Raw genomic sequence first — 20,273 nt, 5'->3', positions numbered from 1 at the left:
CCTAACTTTTGGATCTGCCTGTCATCTTCCCTGCAACTTCTAGATCTGTCTGTCACCCCACCCCACCCCAAAAAATTCTGCCTGTCAAACCCCCAACTTCTGGGTCTGCCTATCATCCCTCCAACTTCTGAATCTGCATCTCACACCTTCAACTTCTGAATCTGCCTCTCCTAACTTTTAGATCTGTCTCTCATTCTCCCTCCAACTTCTGACTGGATCTGCCTCTCCCCACCCCCAATTCCCAGGGCAGCAGGAGGCAGAGTGGGTGGGCCTGGGGCTAATGAAGGGAGGCACAGCAGCTGCCATTGTTGGTGGTGAGGCCAGGCAATACCCTGACTGGCTTCTGTGCCTAGCCCCCAATGGGGTGCCTCTGAATCCAGGGGAGAGGCTGGCAGACCAGGGGCGTACCTAGGCAAACTTGAGCCCTGGGCAAAACCTGAGTTTGATGCCCCCCGCCACGGGTGGCCCCCACCATGACCAAACAATGATTTTTTCCACCAGGTCATTTCAAAGTCACCATCACATTATAGAACATCCCCCAACTCACAAATCTGAACATAGCAATGGGCCATGCCACACAGCCGAAATAATATTTGGAAAACATTTTCAAAATGCTTTCAAAATGTTTTATTACTGCTATGAAAACATTTTATGGTGTTGTATCCAGCCCCCCCAATGGGGGGAAACAGCATCACTTTCAATCTTCTTCAAACTGGGCGGCGGGGGCAGCCTCTCCCTTTAAGGTGGATTTAAAAGGAGAATCTGGAGGCTCCCTGGTTTAAACAAGTGATGCTGGAATCCACTAAGCAACATCATTTTAAATGAATTGTTTAAAACTAGGGACCCTCAGATTCTCCCTTAAGGAAATCCATGCCGAAGGGGGTAGATTTAACAACAACAACAACAACAACAACAACCTTTATTAGGCACTGTAGAGGAGATAAAGAAAGAAAGAAAACAAGCATTGGCAGGAAGGGAGTGGATTTAAAAAGATAATCTAGGGAAATTTAGGGGGTGCTTGTTGTCAGGGGTGCAATTATTAAGATGGAAGCACCAAAATTTCAGAGTATCTTCGTGAGACCCTGCTGATACCACCCAGGTTTGGTGAAGTTTGGTTCAGGGGGGTCCAAAGTTATGGACTCTCAAAGGTGTAGCCCCCATCTCCTATTAGCTCCCATTGGAAACAATGGGGGTTGGGGCACTCCCTTTGGGAGTCCATAACTTTGGACTCCCTAAAATGGCTCCTCCGCAAACCTGGGTGACATCATCAGGAGAGTCTCCCAAAAAATCCCTGAAATTTTGGTGCTGCTAGCCTAAAATCTGCGCCCCCTGCAGGCCAAAAACGGAAAAACGCTGAAAATACAAAATCCCTCACAAACCTGCTGTAAAGATCTCAGCAATGCTGATTCTCTTCACAGTCGTTTGGCCTTGACTGCATTCCTTGACTCGGGCGGCGGGCCAGAATCTGCGGCAACCACACTGTTAGAGGGCTTATCTCATAGAGCAAGATGAGAATTCCGTTCCCATGAGAATGGGGCTGGAGACAATTGGAGGCTGATGGGACAGGGTATGATCCAGCATCTGGAGACAAAAAATTCCCATCCCTGTCAACCAAAATCTAAGCCCTACGGGCCTGAATAAGCGGTCTTTCAACCAAAAACCTTTAAGAAATACAAAATCCCTCACAAACCTGCAATTTTGTCGCCCACCACAAGGTGGCGCCCAGGGCAGCTGCCCACTTTGCCCAATGGGAGGTACGCCTCTGTGGCAGACCCAGGGCACAAAAAGAGGAGGCATGCCAGCTGCCATTGTTCACTGTGGTGCTGACAGCAAGATCAGACTAGTTCAGCCAGGATAAGCACTCTTCCTGCACTTCCACAGGGAGCGCTTGGTGCCCAAGCCACCCCCACCCCCATTATGCATCTGCAGACACTATTTTTTCAAAAATATCTAATTAATAAAAATATAACTGGACCTGCAACAAAAATGTTGTTGTGTTAAAAAAAATAAAATCTTTTACCCAGTTCAAAACTTTACAAATAATATCACACTCTCAATGCCCTCCTCTAACAGCCTCTCAAACATGCATACCCACAGCCTTCTCTTCTGAACGTTCCCAAGCCCAGCCCCTCAGCCTTTCAAGGAGATTTAAATTCGGAAAAAGTCTTCACCAATTCAGGGGCTTTCCTCACTAATTTTAATACTTTATTTCTGTCCTGTCACCTCGTCAGGAAATTTGTTTCCATGGGGTTTGTGTGTAAATTCCACAACACAGCTAAGCGTTTTAATCGCTTAGGGCGGTTTAGCAAGTCCTGCGCCAGCCACCAACACACTTCTGCGTATCCGCGTTTGTGGCAGCTCTTCGACAGCTTTGGTGTTGTGGTCTGAGTTAAGCGGTTTGTTCTATAGATTTTCCTTGATCAGCTTGCTTCAGACTGTATTGTACCAGAGATGAAGAACTCTGAACCTGAAGATGCTAAAATGAGATGCATCGCGAAACGTCAGGAGAGAAATGCCATTAGAACATCAGCTTGGCGCTGCGCCCGAAACCACAGCAATCTGCAGTGCTTGTGTGCCATGAAAGCCTGGAAGTTCTCTAATGTTTTGGGTGCTGTGTGGTTTCCGGGCTGTATGGCCGTGTTCTAGCAGCATTCTCTCCTGACGTTTCGCCTGCATCTGTGGCTGGCATCTTCAGAGATGAAGAACTCTGAACTCTGAAGATGCCAGCCTGTAATCAGAGGACTCTGCTAAGCCTAACCACTAATTCCACAACATAGAAATTCAACCGTGAGCCTTCGACAATACAGTTTCTCTAATTCTAGAATAAAATGCTTCAGTTGCTCTGAAGTTTATCTTTACTGCTGCAAATTTAACACGGTTACACGACAGGAATTTGTCTGATCTGCTCCCTCATCCACGCAGAGACGCTACGCCAATGGCAATCAATGGGTTAAAGAATGTGAAAAACTGGGCGTGTCATGTTAGGAAATTTTTCATTTCTCACAAGGGAAATTCGTGTCAAAAGGCTTTCCTTCCAAAAAAAAGTTATTTTATTACACAGCGCTTAACTTTAGGGCACTTTATTCTGCAAAGGAACTTCGCTTCAGGAATTTGAGATCAGAGCCGTTTTTAACGTGGGCAGCCAAACGCTCCAGCCCTGGAGCCACAAAAGGCTGTTTCTCCTCTCATGGGCGAGAGTCAAGCGGAAGAGAAAAAGCTGAGCGCTTCAAGTCAGTGTCAGTTTTAAAAAATTGAACATTCGAACCGCCTTTCCGATTGGGTAGTTTTTCTGTGTATGTTATTGCACTTACACCAATCGGAGGACTTCGCGCCTGTGTATTTTTTAAAATCGCGTTGTTACGAAATAAGGCCGGTCCTTGTTCTGGGGAGCGCAAAGTAGTCCCTGCAGTCTATATTTTTAACAAACTGTTTTTAAAATTCTTGAGAGCTGGTTTTGTGCAGCACGTAAAATAAATAAAAGGTAGGTTTGGTTGTTCGTTGTATAAGAAACCACTGATTAGAACACAGTTCGGGCAGTTTTATGGGGCGAAGGGATACCTAGTGACGACATCACTGTGATGTTCCGGAGTGGCGGTTTGAATTAGTTTGTAGAACGGCCGCAGAACGGTTTGCTGAACAGTTAACGCAGCGTGGTGAAAAGAAGGGGAGAAGGCTTACCCCAAGCTCCGGGGAGCAGACCATGAAGTGGCGGCGGGCGTTGGGTAACCGGAATTAGGCTATGTCGTGAATTGTAAGTTGGTCAACCTGTCTTTGCAGTGGGAGAGGCGAAGTTCCTCGAGCGCGTTTGGAGGGATCTGTGTGGATCTGGGGTCCTAAGGAGTGAGGTGCTGCTGCATGGCGGGTGGCTGGAGGGCTTGCTTAGGAGAAAAGCATCTCATGCAAAGGCGTGTGTGTGGGGTGTGTGTGTTAGGGTTACTTTTGTGACAAAAGGAGAGAGTTGTGTGAAGGGACACAAGACAAATAGCAGCACTGGCTTAAAGGGGAAAGGGGAGGGCGATTAGAGTGTGGTTCGTCTAGGTCGGAAGATCTGATGGGTTTCTCCCCGAAAGTTATGTTTCCATAGGAGAACTCTGTGGCAGCAACAATAAGCAAGAGCCTTGTGGCCTCCTAAAAACTAATTAGATCAGGGGTGTCAAATTCAATCGCACAGGGGGCCAAAACTCAAAACACACTTTAGGTCACGGCCAAACAGGATAAACATTTATTGGCAGGCATGAAAAACGGAGCAGCCGCCTGCTCCGTTGGGCAGAGAGGGGATGGTGATGGTGCCCTGCCTGGTGCTGCCAGCTCACCAGGCATGAAAAAACCCTTTGCCTGCGAAGAAGGCAACTTCCTGCTCTGTTGGGCAGAGAGATGGTGGCGGCGGCCTGCCTAGTGCTGCCAGCTCTTGCACTGCGCAAGCCAGCAGAACCGGGCATACAAACTCCCTCTGTCCCAAGAGTAACTGCCTGCTCCGTTGGGCAGAGGGCGGCGACGGCAGCGGCCTGCTTGGTGCTGCCAGCTCTCGTGTTGTGCGAGCTGGCAGCGCCAGGCATGCAAACCCCCACTGCCCCATGGAGGAGGCAGCCACCTTCTCATTTGGGCAGAGAGAGGATGGCAACGGTGGCAGCCAGACTAGTGCTACTAGCTCACATGCTGCGTGAACCAGCAGCACCAGGCATGCAAACCCCCCTCTGCCTGGTGCTGCTAGCTTTCGTGCCATGTGAGCCGGCAGCACCAGGCATGCAAACCCCCACTTCCCCACAGAGAAAGCAGCCGTCTGCTCCATTGGGCAGAGAGGATATGGTGGCGGCGGCAGCCTACCTAGTGTTGCCGGCCCTCGCACTGCACAAGCCAGCAGCACCGGGCATACAGACTCCCTCTGCCCCATGGAGAAGGTTGCCACCTGCTCTATTGGGCAGAGAGGGGGCAGCGGCCTACCTGGTGCTGCCGGCTCTCGTCCTGTGCGAGCAAGCAGCGCCAGGCATGCAAACCCCCACTTTCCTACGGAGAAGGCAGCCACCTGCTCCATTGGGCACAGAGGAGATGGCAGCGGCGGCAGCCTGCCTTGTGCTGCCGGCTCTCGCACTGCGCAAGCCAGCAGCACCGGGCATACAAACTCCCTCTGCCCCACGGAGAAGGTAGCTGCCTGCTCTGTTGGGCAGAGAGGGGGCGGTGGCCTACCTGGTGCTGCTGGCTCTTGTGCTGTGCGAGCCGGCAGCGCCAGGCATGCAAACCCCCATTGCCCCATGAAGAAGGCAGCCGCCTGCTCCATTTGGCAGAGAGGAGATGGCGGCGGCAGCTTGCCTAGTGTTGACGGCTCTCACACTGTGCGAACCAGCAGCACCCGGCACACAAATACCCTCTGCCCCACGGAGAAGGTACCCGCCCTCTCCATTGGGCAGAGAGGGGGCAGCGGCGGCCTGCCTGGTGCTGCCAGCTCTTGTGCCATGCGAGCCGGCAGCGCCAGGCTTGCATACTCCCTCTGTCCTGCGAAGAAGGCAGCCGCTTAGTGATGTGGGGGGTGTAGGGTGCGACACGAGGACCCATGGGGGGGCTGAAAATGCAGAGGCCACCCTGGGTGCAGCTTTTCCCAGCTACGCCTCTGCTTCAGGCCAACCTCCAGGAGAGGCCAGGAGATCTTCCAGAATTACAACTGATCTCCAGGCAAGACATACATTTCGCCAGAGTGGCTGCTAAAGTTCCTCCCCATGCTCCATCTCATATCTCCAGGAATGTCCAGTCGGGAGCTGGCAACGCGTTTTCCCACCTTGCAAGGTAAGCCAGGAGGCTTCCTTCCTCATTTTGCAGCAGCTTCTGTTCATCCCACATGGCACCCTACCCTGCAGGTTTGCACAGAAGTCAGAGCAGGACTCCCCTGGTGCAAAGCTGAATCTGGACCTCCCATCCGCCCCTCCTGTTCGGTCCAACGCATGACCAAGAGATCGGGCGGCTCTTGCAAAAAATTCATGCAAAGCACCAGGAAACTCCGGCAGAGTGGGGCAAAAAGACACACCAACTTCTGCCCGCAAAGAGATGCCACCGGACTCGGAGTCAGGGAGTTTGCCAGTTTTGGGGGGGGGGGGAAGAGGAGGGCTCACCCTTCGTTTGGCTTGGAGAGCTGTAACTCACGGGCAGACTGGCCCCCTTTTTTGCAAGGATTAGATTCAAAGGACCCAGGGCTGGGGTCTCAATGGGCCAGCTCTCTTGGGAGGAGATGACTTTCCTCCCCCTTTTTGGTCTGCACATTTGGGGAGGAGTGAGTGTTGCTTGCAAATTTTGCATGCAAATACCTTCTCCCTGCTTTTTCAAATTCTAAGCTGCTCATAGCAGGCTCCTGAGCACAGCCACCAAACGGGCTTCTGTGGCTGGGGCCAAACAATGGGATTTTAAGTGTGTGTTAGAATTGTATGAAGGGCCAGATGTGGTCCACAGGCCGTGAGTTTGACACATGTGCATTAGATTCTGTTATATTTTGAAAAAAGCAAGCTTGTTTTTCCTGCCTCAGAGACCAGGACACAGAGTAATGGATTCAAGGGGCAGGAAAAGAGAGTCCACCTAAACATTAGGAAAAGCTTTCTGACTGTCAGGGCTGTTCAACAGTGGAATTCACTGCCTCGGATAGTGGTGGAGTCTTATTCTTTGCAGGTTTTTAAACTGAGGCTGGATGAACAAAGGTCAAGAGTGCTTTGATTGTGTGTTCCTGTGTGGCAGGGGGTTGGACTTGATGGCCCTTGGGGTCTCTTCCAACTCTATGATTCTGTATATTCGTGATGTAGAGTCTGCTTCTTCAATTGCATCTTATGAATCCTCACTAACTGACCAGGCAAGGTTAGTTAGATGATGAATGTGCCTTATTGGAAGGGCTGTCCATAGCCACTTTCTGGTTTGCTGGCAAATGCAATGGTCCAGAAGATGGTTTTGCAAGGTGTTATTTAAACACTAGTGAAAGCTTCAGTGGAGACTCGACTTTGGAGAATGGTATCAAAGAAACACAGAATCCAATAATAATAAATAACCAACAATACAGTATTTAAAACAGCAAAACCATAGATGGCAAAAAATATAAGCAATACACATTTTGTTAATAAGAGGAAAATTATGTGTGTACTGGTTATGGTGTTTTTAAGGGGTTTTTTTTGCATTCCAGAACATTTTATGTATACCATTTACTTCTGTCAAACATTTCAGTGTATTATTGGCTATCCACTGATAATTTTTGTATTTTCAGACATTTCCAGTTAAGCATTAGTTCCAGTCAAGTAAAAGTTTTACAAAATTCATGCACCCACAGAATAATGTGGGTGAATGAATTCTGTAAAACTTTTATTTTGATTTTCTGAAAAATATCCAAAATTTCCCCTATACTTATATGCATGTAAAATTATTTCTCATCTGATTACCACTCTTCTGAATAAAACTTTTTGTAGGGTACAGTAGGGGGCACTGGGGATGAGTTTAGAGGATTTGGGTGGGGGGTGGCCTGAAAAAGTTTGGGAACCAGTGCTTCTGAAGATTAGCCTTTTCCAGAGAGCCTTATCTCTCTTCTGTCTGGATTCAAGTTCAGCTTGTTCTGCCTTAACCACCAGACCAAACTCCCAAAGCACTGATTTACTCAAAATACTTACATTTTAAATTAATATTTATTCGTGTTTACATTAATTATAGTCCACCTTGTTCACAGGGATGCAAAGCAGATTCGTCGTGAGACAGTTGGCTCTGAAAAGCCAATATTTTAGTTTTTGTGAATGTATTGTATTTTCAAGAAGTTAGAACCCTTAATGTATTGTTTAATGGATTTTTCGCAGAGTTATATTCAGATTGTAATTTTGGTCCTTCCTCACAGGTCCTTTTTTTGGTCCTTCCTCCAAATACGAGGATGCCACTTTTTGGAAAAATTGTTGTTATTAAAAGGAACGGGACTGATGGAACTCATTTTCCACTGACTGTAAATTCTTGTACATTTGGAAGGTAAGACTAATTGGTGTCAGGAATATAATTTGATATGTTGGTGTTTCATTGAAAACAGTTATTTTTACACCTTTCGAAAATAGCAGAAGTTAAGAGAAGTGTGATATAACCAATTCTCAAGCAGTTTCTTAACCTACCTCCTTTCAGAACACCTTGCAGGCTGGCAGGAAAGTGTGATGGGTTTAATTAAAATGGTTAATTTAAAAAGGGGCAGTTCAGTAAGGACAGGAGTACAAAATGTTAACCAGAGCTTCACCTGATTGGCTGGCTGAGATGCAGTAGCCAAGAGCCACATAGAGGCAAGATCAGATTGAGATCGAGCCTGTCACAGAAAGAGTCAGATGCAGATTGTGACAGTCCTCGGATTCAGTCAGTTGAAGATTGTGTCTAGAGGCAGAGAGACAGGAAGAGAACGGCAGTCAGCCAGAGTCCTCTAAGAAATCTCAGATTCAGGAAAAGCTTATTTCTCACCAAAGACTAGGTAGCCAGGTATTGGTGAAAGTTAAAAGGGAAACTTATTTCATGGAGACATTCTAAGACCACACAGAGGGCTTGGCTAAAGTCTCAGTAGGAGACCACACCGAGGTATTGGGACCAGAGAGTTCCTGAAGGTGTGTTAACTTAACTTGCAGAGTTAAGTGAGAGTTTAGAGAAACTGCAGAGTTTGCTCTGTCCCAAGCCAGTGTGAAACCCTGCGTGAAGGGTGGGTGTTTTAGAAAAGTGTTCAGGACTATGTAGGAAATGTTTACCCGGAAAGACTCAACTGGGTGTGTACTAAGATATAACTTGAAACTGAAACAGCTATTTAACTGAAACAGCATTTTATTTGTACCATCTAAGAAATATCTGCTTAAAGAACAAGAAAAACTTAAAAACCTCTCTGTACCCTCAACTGGAGAAGAAAAAGCCTGTAAATAAATTCTAGTTTTGTTTTACTGTTAAAAAACCTCTCAGAGTTCCATTTTCCCTCTAAAAAGGTGGCAGCATATGATTCCTGGCAGGATTTTTGCCTAAAGGGCTCGTGTGTGCATGAGTGGGGTATGCCTGAGATATCAGAAGCTATCAGCTGAGTCCTGCACACTCCACCCTCCCCTGCTGGACCATTCTGTGAGGGAGTGGAGTGTGTTGCAGAAAGCAACTTTATAGTTGTGCCTTCCATTCCCCCCCTACAGTTTACACTCTGTATTAAAATATGTGTTTTAGATTTTTGAAGGATGTAATTAGTATATCTCTTTACAAATGTTTATGTAATGATATAATAACTGTCAAGTGTTATGAGGACATGTAAAATATATTTGTGGTTGAGATAAAATCCAGGGAATTTGAGAGGTTGGGGCTATTTACACTGTATTTTGGGACTCCACTCCTGATTAACCCAGGGGAAATGGTACCCAGTCAATACCATGAGCAGAAAACATGCTTGGGGAAACGTTTTGGGAAGGGTGGGCTGCAACAGTCGGTGGCTCAGCAGAATTCAAAACTGACATGACATCAGGGTGGGTGGTGGGGCAGTGAGTACAGGCGACAGGGCAGGAAAAATAAACTGGTTCTTCCTGTAGTGTTTGCACGGTAGCAGGTTGAAAAGAATTTCCAAATTGGCGATTATTGAAAATCACGGATGAGGGAAATATCGCAGGACAAACCCGCTTTAGGACCAGGAAACGTGCAAACTTCTTGGCCAGACCGGGATATTTCCCTTGCTCAACCTGGAATATTTGAACCATGCAGAAATTACCTAGGTTCACCCAGCAGGCTTCATGTGGAGGAGTGGGAAAACAAACTCAATTCAGAGAGAGTCCATCACTCTTAACCATGACACCATGCTGGAGACTGAGTGCCTAAAAGGTACGCTTCACAGATATGCACATAAATATCAAACATAAATAGTGAACTTGATCTGGAAAGTTTGTTAAGAACAATTAGTGAGAAGAAAGAGAATACTGGTCTTGTTATGTTTTGGATGTCAGAAGCAAATAAAGATTGTCTGAATTTTGTTTGTATGGAATTTGTGTTTGAATAGCATCCTCAAAGTATATTTTGTGTAGGATCCAGCAGTAATTTTATGCCAATGGGGAATATGTTTGAGTTTTGACAGTTTTCCTGTCCTCTCACTTTGCCTCTCTTCCCCAGGGACAACAATTTAGAAGGCTGAGAAGGCTGAAGCAGAATCAGGGAGGAATGTTCCATTCCACTGATGCATGTTTTCTTAGTGAAAAGTTATCACTGCATCCAGCCCTTTAAGAAATATTGCTTATATAACCTGTAGATTGAATTCTAAAGTTGTAATCTTTTTATTTAAAGGAAAAATGAGTGTGACATTCGGATCCAGTTACCTCAAGTTTCCAAAGAACACTGTAAAATTGAAGTCAATGAGAATAAGGAGGTATACGTTTGGTTTATTTACTTTATTTATAGCTTACTTTGTCACTGAACTCAAGGTGTATTCCAAAATATTAAACAATGCAGTCAGACAATAGAAGACATCCAATAAATAATGTGATAGGCCAGAATTTGATACATTTTCTTTAGCTCTTTCCATACCTATTTTTAAGACTTCAGAGTTTTATATTTTAATGACAGGAATTTCTAATGATTCCTGCCCCCAAACCTAATCCTAAACTTTTAATAGTTTCTCTTAATTTTGTTCAAGTTTTGATAAAAGTGCAAAAGTACAGCTGTCCCTTCTACATTGCTGGGGTTAGGGGCCCTGCAATCTGGAAAACTGTGTAAAATTTTTTTGACAAGGTGGCTACCTCTCAGTGGAAGTAAGCAGGGAGGCTGCAGATTTTTCTGGTGGCCTGTGTGCAGTGGTGACTATTTGGCTTCTCTGGAGGTAACAGCTTTTAATCAGCCGCCCCTTTTATTGTACTGGGGCCTGATTTGGGGGGGGGGGTGCTTGTGCTTCAAGAGTGGGGTTCAGTGCACTTTTGACCTGCAATACAAGCCAAAACACCTAAGTGATATTAGGAAGGGACAAACTGTATATAGAAATCAAATATGGGGTACCACTTTGTTTTTTACACTCCACAACAAAGACCTAACTTTTCTTCTTCTCATAATTTTGTTATTGCTTTGGGAGGTTCCACTTAATTCAATAATAGAGCCAGTATAGAAAGAAACTGAGTGTTCTAAAGTTAACATACAAATAGACAATGATGAGAACTTATGTTATAGACTAAATGTTTTGTTGTGAAACGCTAGATAAGCTTTGTACTGTCATTGAGAATTACCAAGGACAGCAGAGTAAAATTATTCCTGAAAATAGTAAGTAGCAAAGCAATCTAGTGCCTGGGACTTGTCGAGCTCTGCTATAGGACTAGGTTTAGGAAGTTGGAAAATAATGGGAAAACCAGTATGACATGAACTGTGCTGAAAATAGAATTACGGAAGTAGAAGACAATGCAGTAAAAGTAAGGTAATACATACAATAAACAGTGTAACAGACTACAGTCCTGTTTTGTTTACAAATGCATCCTTGTGATCTGTTCCCTTATAGTTCTGTGTCTTTAAAGATGCTCTCCTGAACTGTTTTATGCTGTTATTGAAATGTTAGTGTCCTGACCTGATGCAGACCATTCCATCAGGTGGGCGTCTCAGCACAGGATGCAATCTGTGGTCAGCTGCCTGTATTACATTTGCAGGGAAGCACCTTCAACTGTCTTCACTCAGATGGGCAAAACTGTCAAAGATAGTTCTGCAGTTACGTTGCTATGAAGGGGTTTTGGTTTTTGATTTATCTGTCCTTCAACAATTCTTATTGACTGAGGAGATATTTTTTATCCATTTTAGGCAATATTGACCAACTTAAGTACTGTGAATCCAACACAACTGAATGGGTGTAACTTTCAACAGCCTGTATACTTAAAACATGGGGATGTACTGACCATCATTGATCGTTCTTTCAGGTAGGTAAGAGTAATACAAACAACTGTGGGTCTAGATGAAAGACTCAAGAGTTGGAAGGAGCCATACAGGCCATCTAGTTCAACCCCCTGCTTAATGCAGGATTAGCCTACATTATCTCTGTTTGTGCAGCAGCTGTTTAAAGACTACTAGTGAAAAGGAGCTCATCTTTCTAAGGAGCTGATTCTACTGTTAAACTACTCTTACTATAAAAGCATTTTTCCTAATATCCAGCTGGTACCTTTCTGCCTGTAATGTAAACCCATTATTGTGAGTCCTATCCTTTGCTGCCAACCGGAACAGTTCTCTGCCCTCTTCTAAGTGGCAGGCCTTCAGATACTTAAACAGAGGACTCATGTCCTCGCTCAATCTTCTTTTTGTCAGACTGAACATTACGAAATGCCTCAGACTTTTTTGGTCTTCAGGCCCCTGGTCATATTCTGCACTCGCTTCATTCATTTGTCAGACTGAACATTACGAAATGCCTCAGATTTCCTGCATATTCTGCACTTGCTTCATTCTGTCCACATACTTTTTGAAGTGAGGCCTTCAGTTATGCACGTAGTACTTTAAGTGCAGCCTGAACACTGCAATACACAGTGGGACTATTTAACATGTGGTCCAGCCATACCCTAAGACTTTGCTCATGCACACTGCTACCCTGAAGGGTATCCCCCATCTATGTGTTCCTCATTTTCGTTACCTACCTGTAGAACTCAGCACTTATCCATGTTGAATTGCATCTTGTTCACATCTGCCCACTTTTCCAGTATGTTCAGAGCTCATTGAATTTTATTTCTATCTTCTGGTGTGTTTGCTGCTCTTCCTGATTTGGTGTCATCTGCAAATTCAATTAGTAGTTCCTCCAATCATTCACCCAGATCATTTATGAAAAGTACTGGGGCTCTGAACTGAGCCCTGAGCCATCCCACTGGTCATCTCCTTCTATTCAGTTCAATTGCCATTGACAATTACTCTTTGTGGTTCTCCAACCAGTTCCTTATCCATCTAACTATCCTAGAGTCCAGTCCACACTCCTAGTTTATCCATCAGAACAACAAGAGAAACCCTGTCAAAGCTTTACTGACTTTCCCATTGTGTTCTAGGGAACATAAGGTTAACATGCTAGCGTAATTAATACATGCGGTGGCCACATGCATGAAATCAGTTAACTTCTGCACAAAGAGAAATTGGGATTGCTGTTGATTTGATTGTGTCTGATCTCTTTAACCTGAATGCTTCAAACTCCAAAACAAGTATACATAAAAGTTAAAGCATGTTTCTTCTCTCTACTCCAGCAATCAGTTGCTTTTCACAGTAACAGCCATAACTTTAGCTACTGGTGTTATGTGAAGAACCAGTAAATAATAATAAAGCAACTTGACTGTATAAATAAAACACCAAACATTCATGCTCAAGAGACTTATGTTGATTCTTGAAAGGGTTTTTAAATACTTGGTTGGCATAATTGCTGAATAAATCTTCTCTTAGCTTATGATCATTAAGCAAATTTTGAAATTTCAGCTTGATGTCGGATAAGAAACGTGTGACACTTTAGATAATAAAGTGGAGTTGGAATCAAGAAGTGAAAAAAGTTAGGGGACTTGGGCACTCCAGTGTCTTTGTGTTACAACAATTTTTTTCTCCAATCTAAATGTGGGATGACCCAAGCTTTCCTTCCTGTCTTATTACAGGTTTGAATATCCACCTGGACCACTTACAAAGAAAAAGATTGCCAGATCTGAAGAAAAGGAAACTTTGCAGGTGATTCCATGCTAACATTCATTGCCTCAAATCTTGTTGAGATGGGCTTTGGGACATAAGGGACTGTAACAGTGGCAATTGCGAATTTGTTAATCAGTCTTCCTCAATCTTTAGCTTGGGTTAATTGCGACAGTGCATTTAACTTGGAGAGCCGAAGTATATTTCTTATATTTCATGCTGGGCTTCAAAAAAGAGGAACAACCTGAAACTCTGGCAACTCCTTTCCAGCACGGGCTATTTACAGGTGGCCCAGGAAGGATGGCAAAAAACGCTTCTTATCCCTGGGCAGCTGTTCTGCATTACAGGAGGTATGCTTGCTTGGATCGCAGCAAGCAGCCGTCCTGGCTGCCCAGGAGCGGGCGTGAAGTCTGCTCCTTAATAACTCCTCACTTTCGCTTAAGCGAGGGTTGGCTTCCTAAAACACCGGTCTTATCTTCCCATCAGCTGGGTAGCGAACGCTGCACCGGCTGGGAAGACGGGCGCTTTCCTCGATTCCTTCCGCTTTCACCTGGAGTTCTTTTCCAGCGTGCTCTGGAGGTTGTCAGGGCTCCTCGCCCACACTGCCCTCCGGGATCTCCAGGGGTCTGAGGCAGGCATGGGCGGTCCCCTGGACGGCCTCCAGAGCCGGCATGCTGGGAGGACGAGGTGAAGTGGGGGTGAAAGGGACTTTCAGAAGAGGCTGACTCCGCAGCGGCCACCTCTTCTCGCGGGCCCGAAAGCTTCTGCAGGGCCGCTTCACACGCCTCCCGCAAGCCGGATGGTCTCCCCATCCCTCCACTGGCATAATTTCTACCGGTGGAGAGGCGCCCTTTCCGCTGTGCAGAAAGGGCCTTAGACAGCTTTTTGCTTTTCCAGTGCCTAATGTAAAGAATACTCTGATCACTGATCAAGGAAGGGCTATTGTTCAAAGTAAAAGAGGAGAAGTTAGAATTTCTCCTGCAGAAGCATTGTATAACATTGTGATAGTTCATTCTGCGTGCGTATGGCAGCAGCCTTCGCCAAACTGAGTGTTCTCTTAGCATGTTACTATAAGTGTATACTTGGCATATATTTTTTTGCTTGGATGTTTGACTCTAAGGTATTTGTAACATTTAATTAGGTTTGAGAATTGTTGGTATTCTTGGAAAAATTTGTTGTGGATAGTTCAATGAAGTAGAGGGTTGAATTATTCCAAAGCGGAACTGATAGATTCTTGTTTTTTAATATCTTTGCCACCGTTTAACAATACAGAATTTTGAAACTGGTGTTAAATGTTCTGCTGTAATGTTCAAATTTGCAGGTACTTCATGTTCAGCAGGTGGAACAAGAGGAGCTGCACCCTCAGAATTCAGAATGTAAGTCTTCAAATTTCTGGTTGGTGGGTTTTTAGTTAAATTTTTGTACGACTATCTTGTTAAGGCTTAGCTAGTAATAAAGTCATGGGTAACTTAAAAACTAAAGTCTTGCTTGTGTGAATGGAAGGCAGTCCACATATGTGGGAGGATGTTCTGTGTGCCCCTCCAGTGTAATCCCCCCAGCATAACATTCCTGAGGACCCCCTGATCTTTAAAAACAACTTTGTCAATTTTTTTAGTTTACAGGGTAGTAAATCTGTGATGTATTTTTATCATCAGTAATATTTGTTTGATCACATAAGAACATAGACTATAATATAGATGTGGCTTGATTAGCAAGTCTGTTGACAGAAGAATTTTTCAAATTTTTCCAATACTAAGCCCCTACTCAGACCATAATCCATTATTCAATTTCAGCAATTCCAAATAGCAGTTCTACATCACATACACATCTTGGTTTACTCTTAATCTGTATTTCTGATCCCGTGAGATTTTTACCCATAAGTGAAAACGAATGTTTATTAAGCTCACACTATGAAAATTCAAAAGCACCTCACTGTATACACTCTCACATACTTAGGAGAATCTTCAATATCTTGGGCAAAGTTTGCCTAGTGTAGTAGCCAAGAAAGGGCTGAGGTGGTGGAGGCATGCATGCTAAATTGAGTGCCTTGCAAACTGCAAGTGTATCTTCTGCTCTTTTGTAAGTTGTGTTTGCTCCAAATAATGGAACAGACTCTTGAGCTCGTTCTAGCTTGACCTCATGCAGTCCTTTAGTTGAACACAATTGTACCCAGCCACACTCACAAACATGTTTATGCTTTCAGACTAGCATTCCATAAAACAAAAATCAGCTAAGAAACACTAACATATCATATTGATTAAAACACATCATAATTAAATCAGGCATGAATAATTTCAAAAAGCCATCAGTTTCTGTAAACCTTCAGTTCAAAACTGTTCTAGTTTCTTAGAGGGTATAAATCCTAAGCACCAATTCTTACCTCTGCCACCTCCTAAGACCAGTCCCTGCTTGTTGCTTTTTACTGATGATTTTGCTTCCTGTTTTGTGATCTGGCTACTTCCCTCTCAGTTCTTTTCCCATACCTCTTTCTACATTCTTTCCCTCCCATTACTTCTCCTGTTGGCCTTGTTCAGCCTGTTAACTTTGCATCTTGACCCTCTCTTTTTAAAACCTCCTGTTGCCATCTCTTTCAACAGGCAGCCTTCTTTCTACAACCCAGAACTTATCCCTTTCCTTTGGTTCTCTTCTTACAGGATTAAAATATGTCAGTAGTTTCAGTGTCACCTGTATACTGACACCAGATCTCACTATTTCAACTTTCTTCCTCCATCCAATGACCCTCTTCAGTTCAGCTTTTTGGTATTTTTCCATTATCTCATTGCCATTTCAAACTCAGACTGAACATACCCATCTTCCCAGTTGTCCATATTTATGTATTCACCATCCACTATGCCAGAGTTCGTCATGTGGGGGGGGGCAGAAAATCCCCCCCACACACACACATATAGCTGACCTGGGCCACTGGGCACGACCCATTCAAAGTGTTACATGGTTGCTTCACCAAGTTTACTCCCAAGTAACGCATGCCTTGGAGCCAACCATTTTTTCTAAACTGAAACCTCAGTATTCAGGTTAAGTTGCCGTGTTGGCACTTTGCGATAAATAAGTGGGTTTTTGGGTTGCAATTTGGGCACTCGGTCTCGAAAAGGTTCACCATTGCTGCACTATGCCGAACAGGCATGAAAGCTTTATTCCTATATTCAGTATGTTTCGATTCTTTCCCTTTAAAACTCTGGATCACTGAACACTTCTTGCTTTGACTTGCAGTTTTCTCTGGTTGCCTACTGTTGGACCATTAGCCTTGCACCTCTGCCTAGCATTCTGTGACAAAAATAATTCACTGTTTCCATTCTGACCATATTTATTTCCTTTTAAAATCTAGACTTGGTTCCTGTCTGTTCCTGCACCTGCGCAAACTTCTTGTTCTTTCCTTCCAAGCTCTCTGTGATCATCCACTTTATATTTCCGTCTTTATTATTTCCCTGATTCACAGTGATACCACTTTTAAATAATCCAGCATTTTTTTTGGCCCTTGTTTCTAATACATGGGCATGTGTCACTTTCACTTTTAGAAGAGGCTCAGAATTATAAGAAAATAGGTGCCCCTACAGGTTTTTTTTAAATGTCAAGACTGGAAAAAATTATGTGCTTCTGTATCCATTTCCTCATAGATGGAAAACTTGAGTGGGACGATCAGAAGACCAATGGAAGTCATGAGCAGAAAACTCAAGATGATACTACTAGCCAAAATTGTACAAATGAGTCTACATGTAAAATTCGCAGATCAGGAAGAAAACGTATGTATCCTTTTGGCCCACTTCATGAATTCATAAAATGTGAAGTTGTTGCAAAACGAGGAAAAGAAAGCTTCAGCAACAAGAGCTCCATAGAGCAAAAAGTGAACTATTCACCCAGAAAAGACAGCATTGATAATGTGTCTCAGGCTCCACATAGGATACTTGCATCTGATCAAACAGATCAGACAAAGGAGACTAAAACAGCAACTTTGGAACTTTCTGAACAGCATACAGGAACAAACATGATAGTTTCTGATCCAGTGCTCGTCAAACAGAACAGTTCCAGAAGATCATCTACAAATACTGCAAATGAGAAACAAGACAGTGAAGACACAGATCTATTACATTTTCAGAATGTTGGAGAAAATGAAGATACGGAAATAATTAGTAGTAACTATGATGCAAATAGGCAAAGTTCAGTATGTTTATTTACGTCATGTAGTATTGTAGCCTTGGAACATTCAGAAAAAGATAGCTGCTATGAAAAATCAAACCTGTCCACAGAGACAGTCAAAATCAGAGTAAAAACTAACTTAAATACTTCTGGCTCTGTAGAAAGTGTTTTACCTGAGCCAAAAGCTGGAGAAGAGGGTCCTGAAACTTGTTCTAGTCCGTGCTCAGGACAGACTAGTGGTATGCTACAGCCTGAATTGGATCCCTTGTTAGGACTGAAGAACACGTCAGAAATTTCTGCTGAAATTGAGGAGGATATAATGTCTGCGACAGCTAGAGAAGAAGAATCTGGTCTTTTAGAAGAAAATAAATCTTTGAAAACAAACAGGAATTATGAATTGTTGGATACAGATCAATCTTTAAATGCAGAAGTTCTAAAAGAAACAGAAATGGAAAATAATCTACAAGATGGACATTTTGGAACAACTGCCTGCTTGGTTTACCTGAACAACAGTAAAAGTCCTAGAAGAAGTAGTAGGCAAAGAAGTAATGTTTCAAAGGTGGATTCCACGATCACAGAAGACTCAGTAGTAACAGTTAGTGATGTGTCACCTTTGAAAGGGGTACCAGAAGAAAACAAAGTGAAATACTGGCCCAAGGAGAATGATGGTAGCACTGAGGAAAGAACAACCTCAAAAAGCCTTGAAAATAATATTGAAATGAACAATATGGCAGGATCTTCCTTATCTCCAAGTTGTCACAAGAGCCATGGCCAAATACTAGCTGAGGATGTTGTTCAGGAGATGAACCTGTTAAACCAGTGTAGTATAAAGAGAGAGACAGGTAAATGGTTTAAGTCTCATTCCTAGATCATCCCTACTTTGATTGCTTTAGAACTGCATATAGTCTATCCCTTCCACACACACCTTGAGGACTCTAGCTTTTTGCACTCTCATAATAGAAGTTAAGTGAGGCAGGGGAATGAATAGCCTGCTTAAGAGATTCCAAGTGGTTTGATTTATTAGCTCCTGCCCTTTTCTTTCAAGTCAGATAATGGTTTACTGAACACAGCTTCGACAATTATGCAAGAAGGGTATCCCTATACCTCAGAATTCAAAGTCACAATTTTTAAAAAGAATTAATATTAATAACACTATGTAATATAATGTTGATAATAAAACAGTTTTTAATTTGGCTGTCTTCTCTTCTAGCAGTCCAGATATTACCTGAAAAACGTAAAAGTGGAGAACTGGGCTTATCCACTCACACTCTTGGAAGAAGGAAGAGAGTGTCCTTTGGTGGTCATCTGAGTCCTGAACTATTCGATAAGCGTTTACCACCAAACTCACCACTCAAAAGAGGTGCAATTCCAGCAAGATTTAGTTTGCCATTTGGAAACTCACCTCGAGCAGTTTTGAAAAGTGCTTCAGGGTTTAAACAATGTGTAATCAAGGTAAAGAAGCTCCTATTTTTTTCAAAAATATTGAGTGTGTACAAGTCAGCCCTCGCTATAGCAGTATTAAAAGCTATGTATGTCTTTAAAGGTGTCTCCTGGGATTGAAAGCTTTGGTTTTTAAGCTTTATTTTGTTTCACATTTACGTATGTACAAATGCTGTAATATATATCAAATAAGTTTGTGGAGTAAGAAAAAACAAAAAAGCCATGTAAATCTAAAAAAGAAAGTAAAGTAATTGGGCTCAATTCTTATAAAGGAACCAGTTTTGTTTCTTTGTCCAGAAATTACAAGATATTCAGACCAGCTGGGCAAATGCAGGGATGACTACAGTGAATTTTAGCCTAAGGAAAATGCATCAAACATTTCACCTACTAGCTTCCAAGTCATGTGATGCAATAGGAACTTTTCTCCCATTTTGCATATTTTGTTGTCCATCACAGAGAATGTATAAATGGTTAGTCCAAATCCCAAATTTGCCAAACTTTAAAGTTTTGAAAAGCTTGAATTGGTACATTTGATAATTTCTTTTTAAGCTTATTTGAGGTTCTTACATTTATGTTTTGGTTGGTTTTTTTTTCTTGCAGGGTTTCTCTGGAAAAGATCAGGAAAATGCATTGTTGAGGTCCCCGGCAGCCTCTGCCCCGGCCCGCAGGTCCCCGGCGGCCTCTCCCCCGGCCCGCAGGTCCCCGGCGGCCTCTCCTTGTAACTTTCCACATGTGAGAGGACGGTTCTCTGTTTCGCGTATTGATGACCCATCTCTTAGTTCAGTACAACAGAAGGTTCTTGAAAGAGAAATGGATGTTGATAAAGAAATAAAAACACCTGAACCTTCTAACCAAGAATCCAAAACTGTTCTGTCCATAAGAAGAAGCAACAAGTCTGCTCCAAAGAGAATGTCTTTGCATAGGCGGAGTGGTGCTATGGATGCTATTTGGGCTAAAAGACTACGTGGAGCTTCTGAAGCCAATTTGATAGGTTTGTTGTAATTGTTCAGTTCCAATGTTTCTGAAACAATATATAGTAATTTTATCAAGAACCAGTAAATAACTTCAATGTAGTACGTAGAAAT

The 20,273-nt window shown here is 43.4% G+C and overlaps 1 protein-coding gene across 3 annotated transcripts in view; it reads left to right on the top strand.

The window, feature by feature from the left end:
* Positions 1–3,597: 3,597 nt before the first annotated feature.
* Positions 3,598–20,273, top strand: part of MKI67 (marker of proliferation Ki-67) — a 35,286-nt gene continuing 18,610 nt past the window's right edge. The window contains exons 1-9 of one of the 3 annotated variants that reach the window (XM_048505796.1): positions 3,598–3,751; positions 7,847–7,971; positions 10,273–10,354; positions 11,761–11,876; positions 13,569–13,638; positions 14,918–14,972; positions 17,229–17,354; positions 18,962–19,200; positions 19,789–20,179. In XM_048505796.1, coding sequence (XP_048361753.1) covers positions 7,880–7,971; positions 10,273–10,354; positions 11,761–11,876; positions 13,569–13,638; positions 14,918–14,972; positions 17,229–17,354; positions 18,962–19,200; positions 19,789–20,179 — 1,171 coding nt within the window. In that variant the 5' untranslated portion in view covers positions 3,598–3,751; positions 7,847–7,879. Of the gene's footprint in view, positions 3,752–5,759; positions 5,779–7,846; positions 7,972–10,272; positions 10,355–11,760; positions 11,877–13,568; positions 13,639–14,917; positions 14,973–17,228; positions 17,355–18,958; positions 19,201–19,788; positions 20,180–20,273 lie in introns of those variants that run through there. The other 2 variants (XM_048505794.1, XM_048505795.1) reach the window with 2 other exon arrangements.

This window comes from Sphaerodactylus townsendi, linkage group LG08 (assembly GCF_021028975.2).
Source record: "Sphaerodactylus townsendi isolate TG3544 linkage group LG08, MPM_Stown_v2.3, whole genome shotgun sequence".
Taxonomy (NCBI): Eukaryota; Metazoa; Chordata; class Lepidosauria; order Squamata; family Sphaerodactylidae; genus Sphaerodactylus; species Sphaerodactylus townsendi.
Note: the sequence above shows the minus strand (reverse complement) of the source record. Positions and strands in the feature narration are given on the sequence as shown.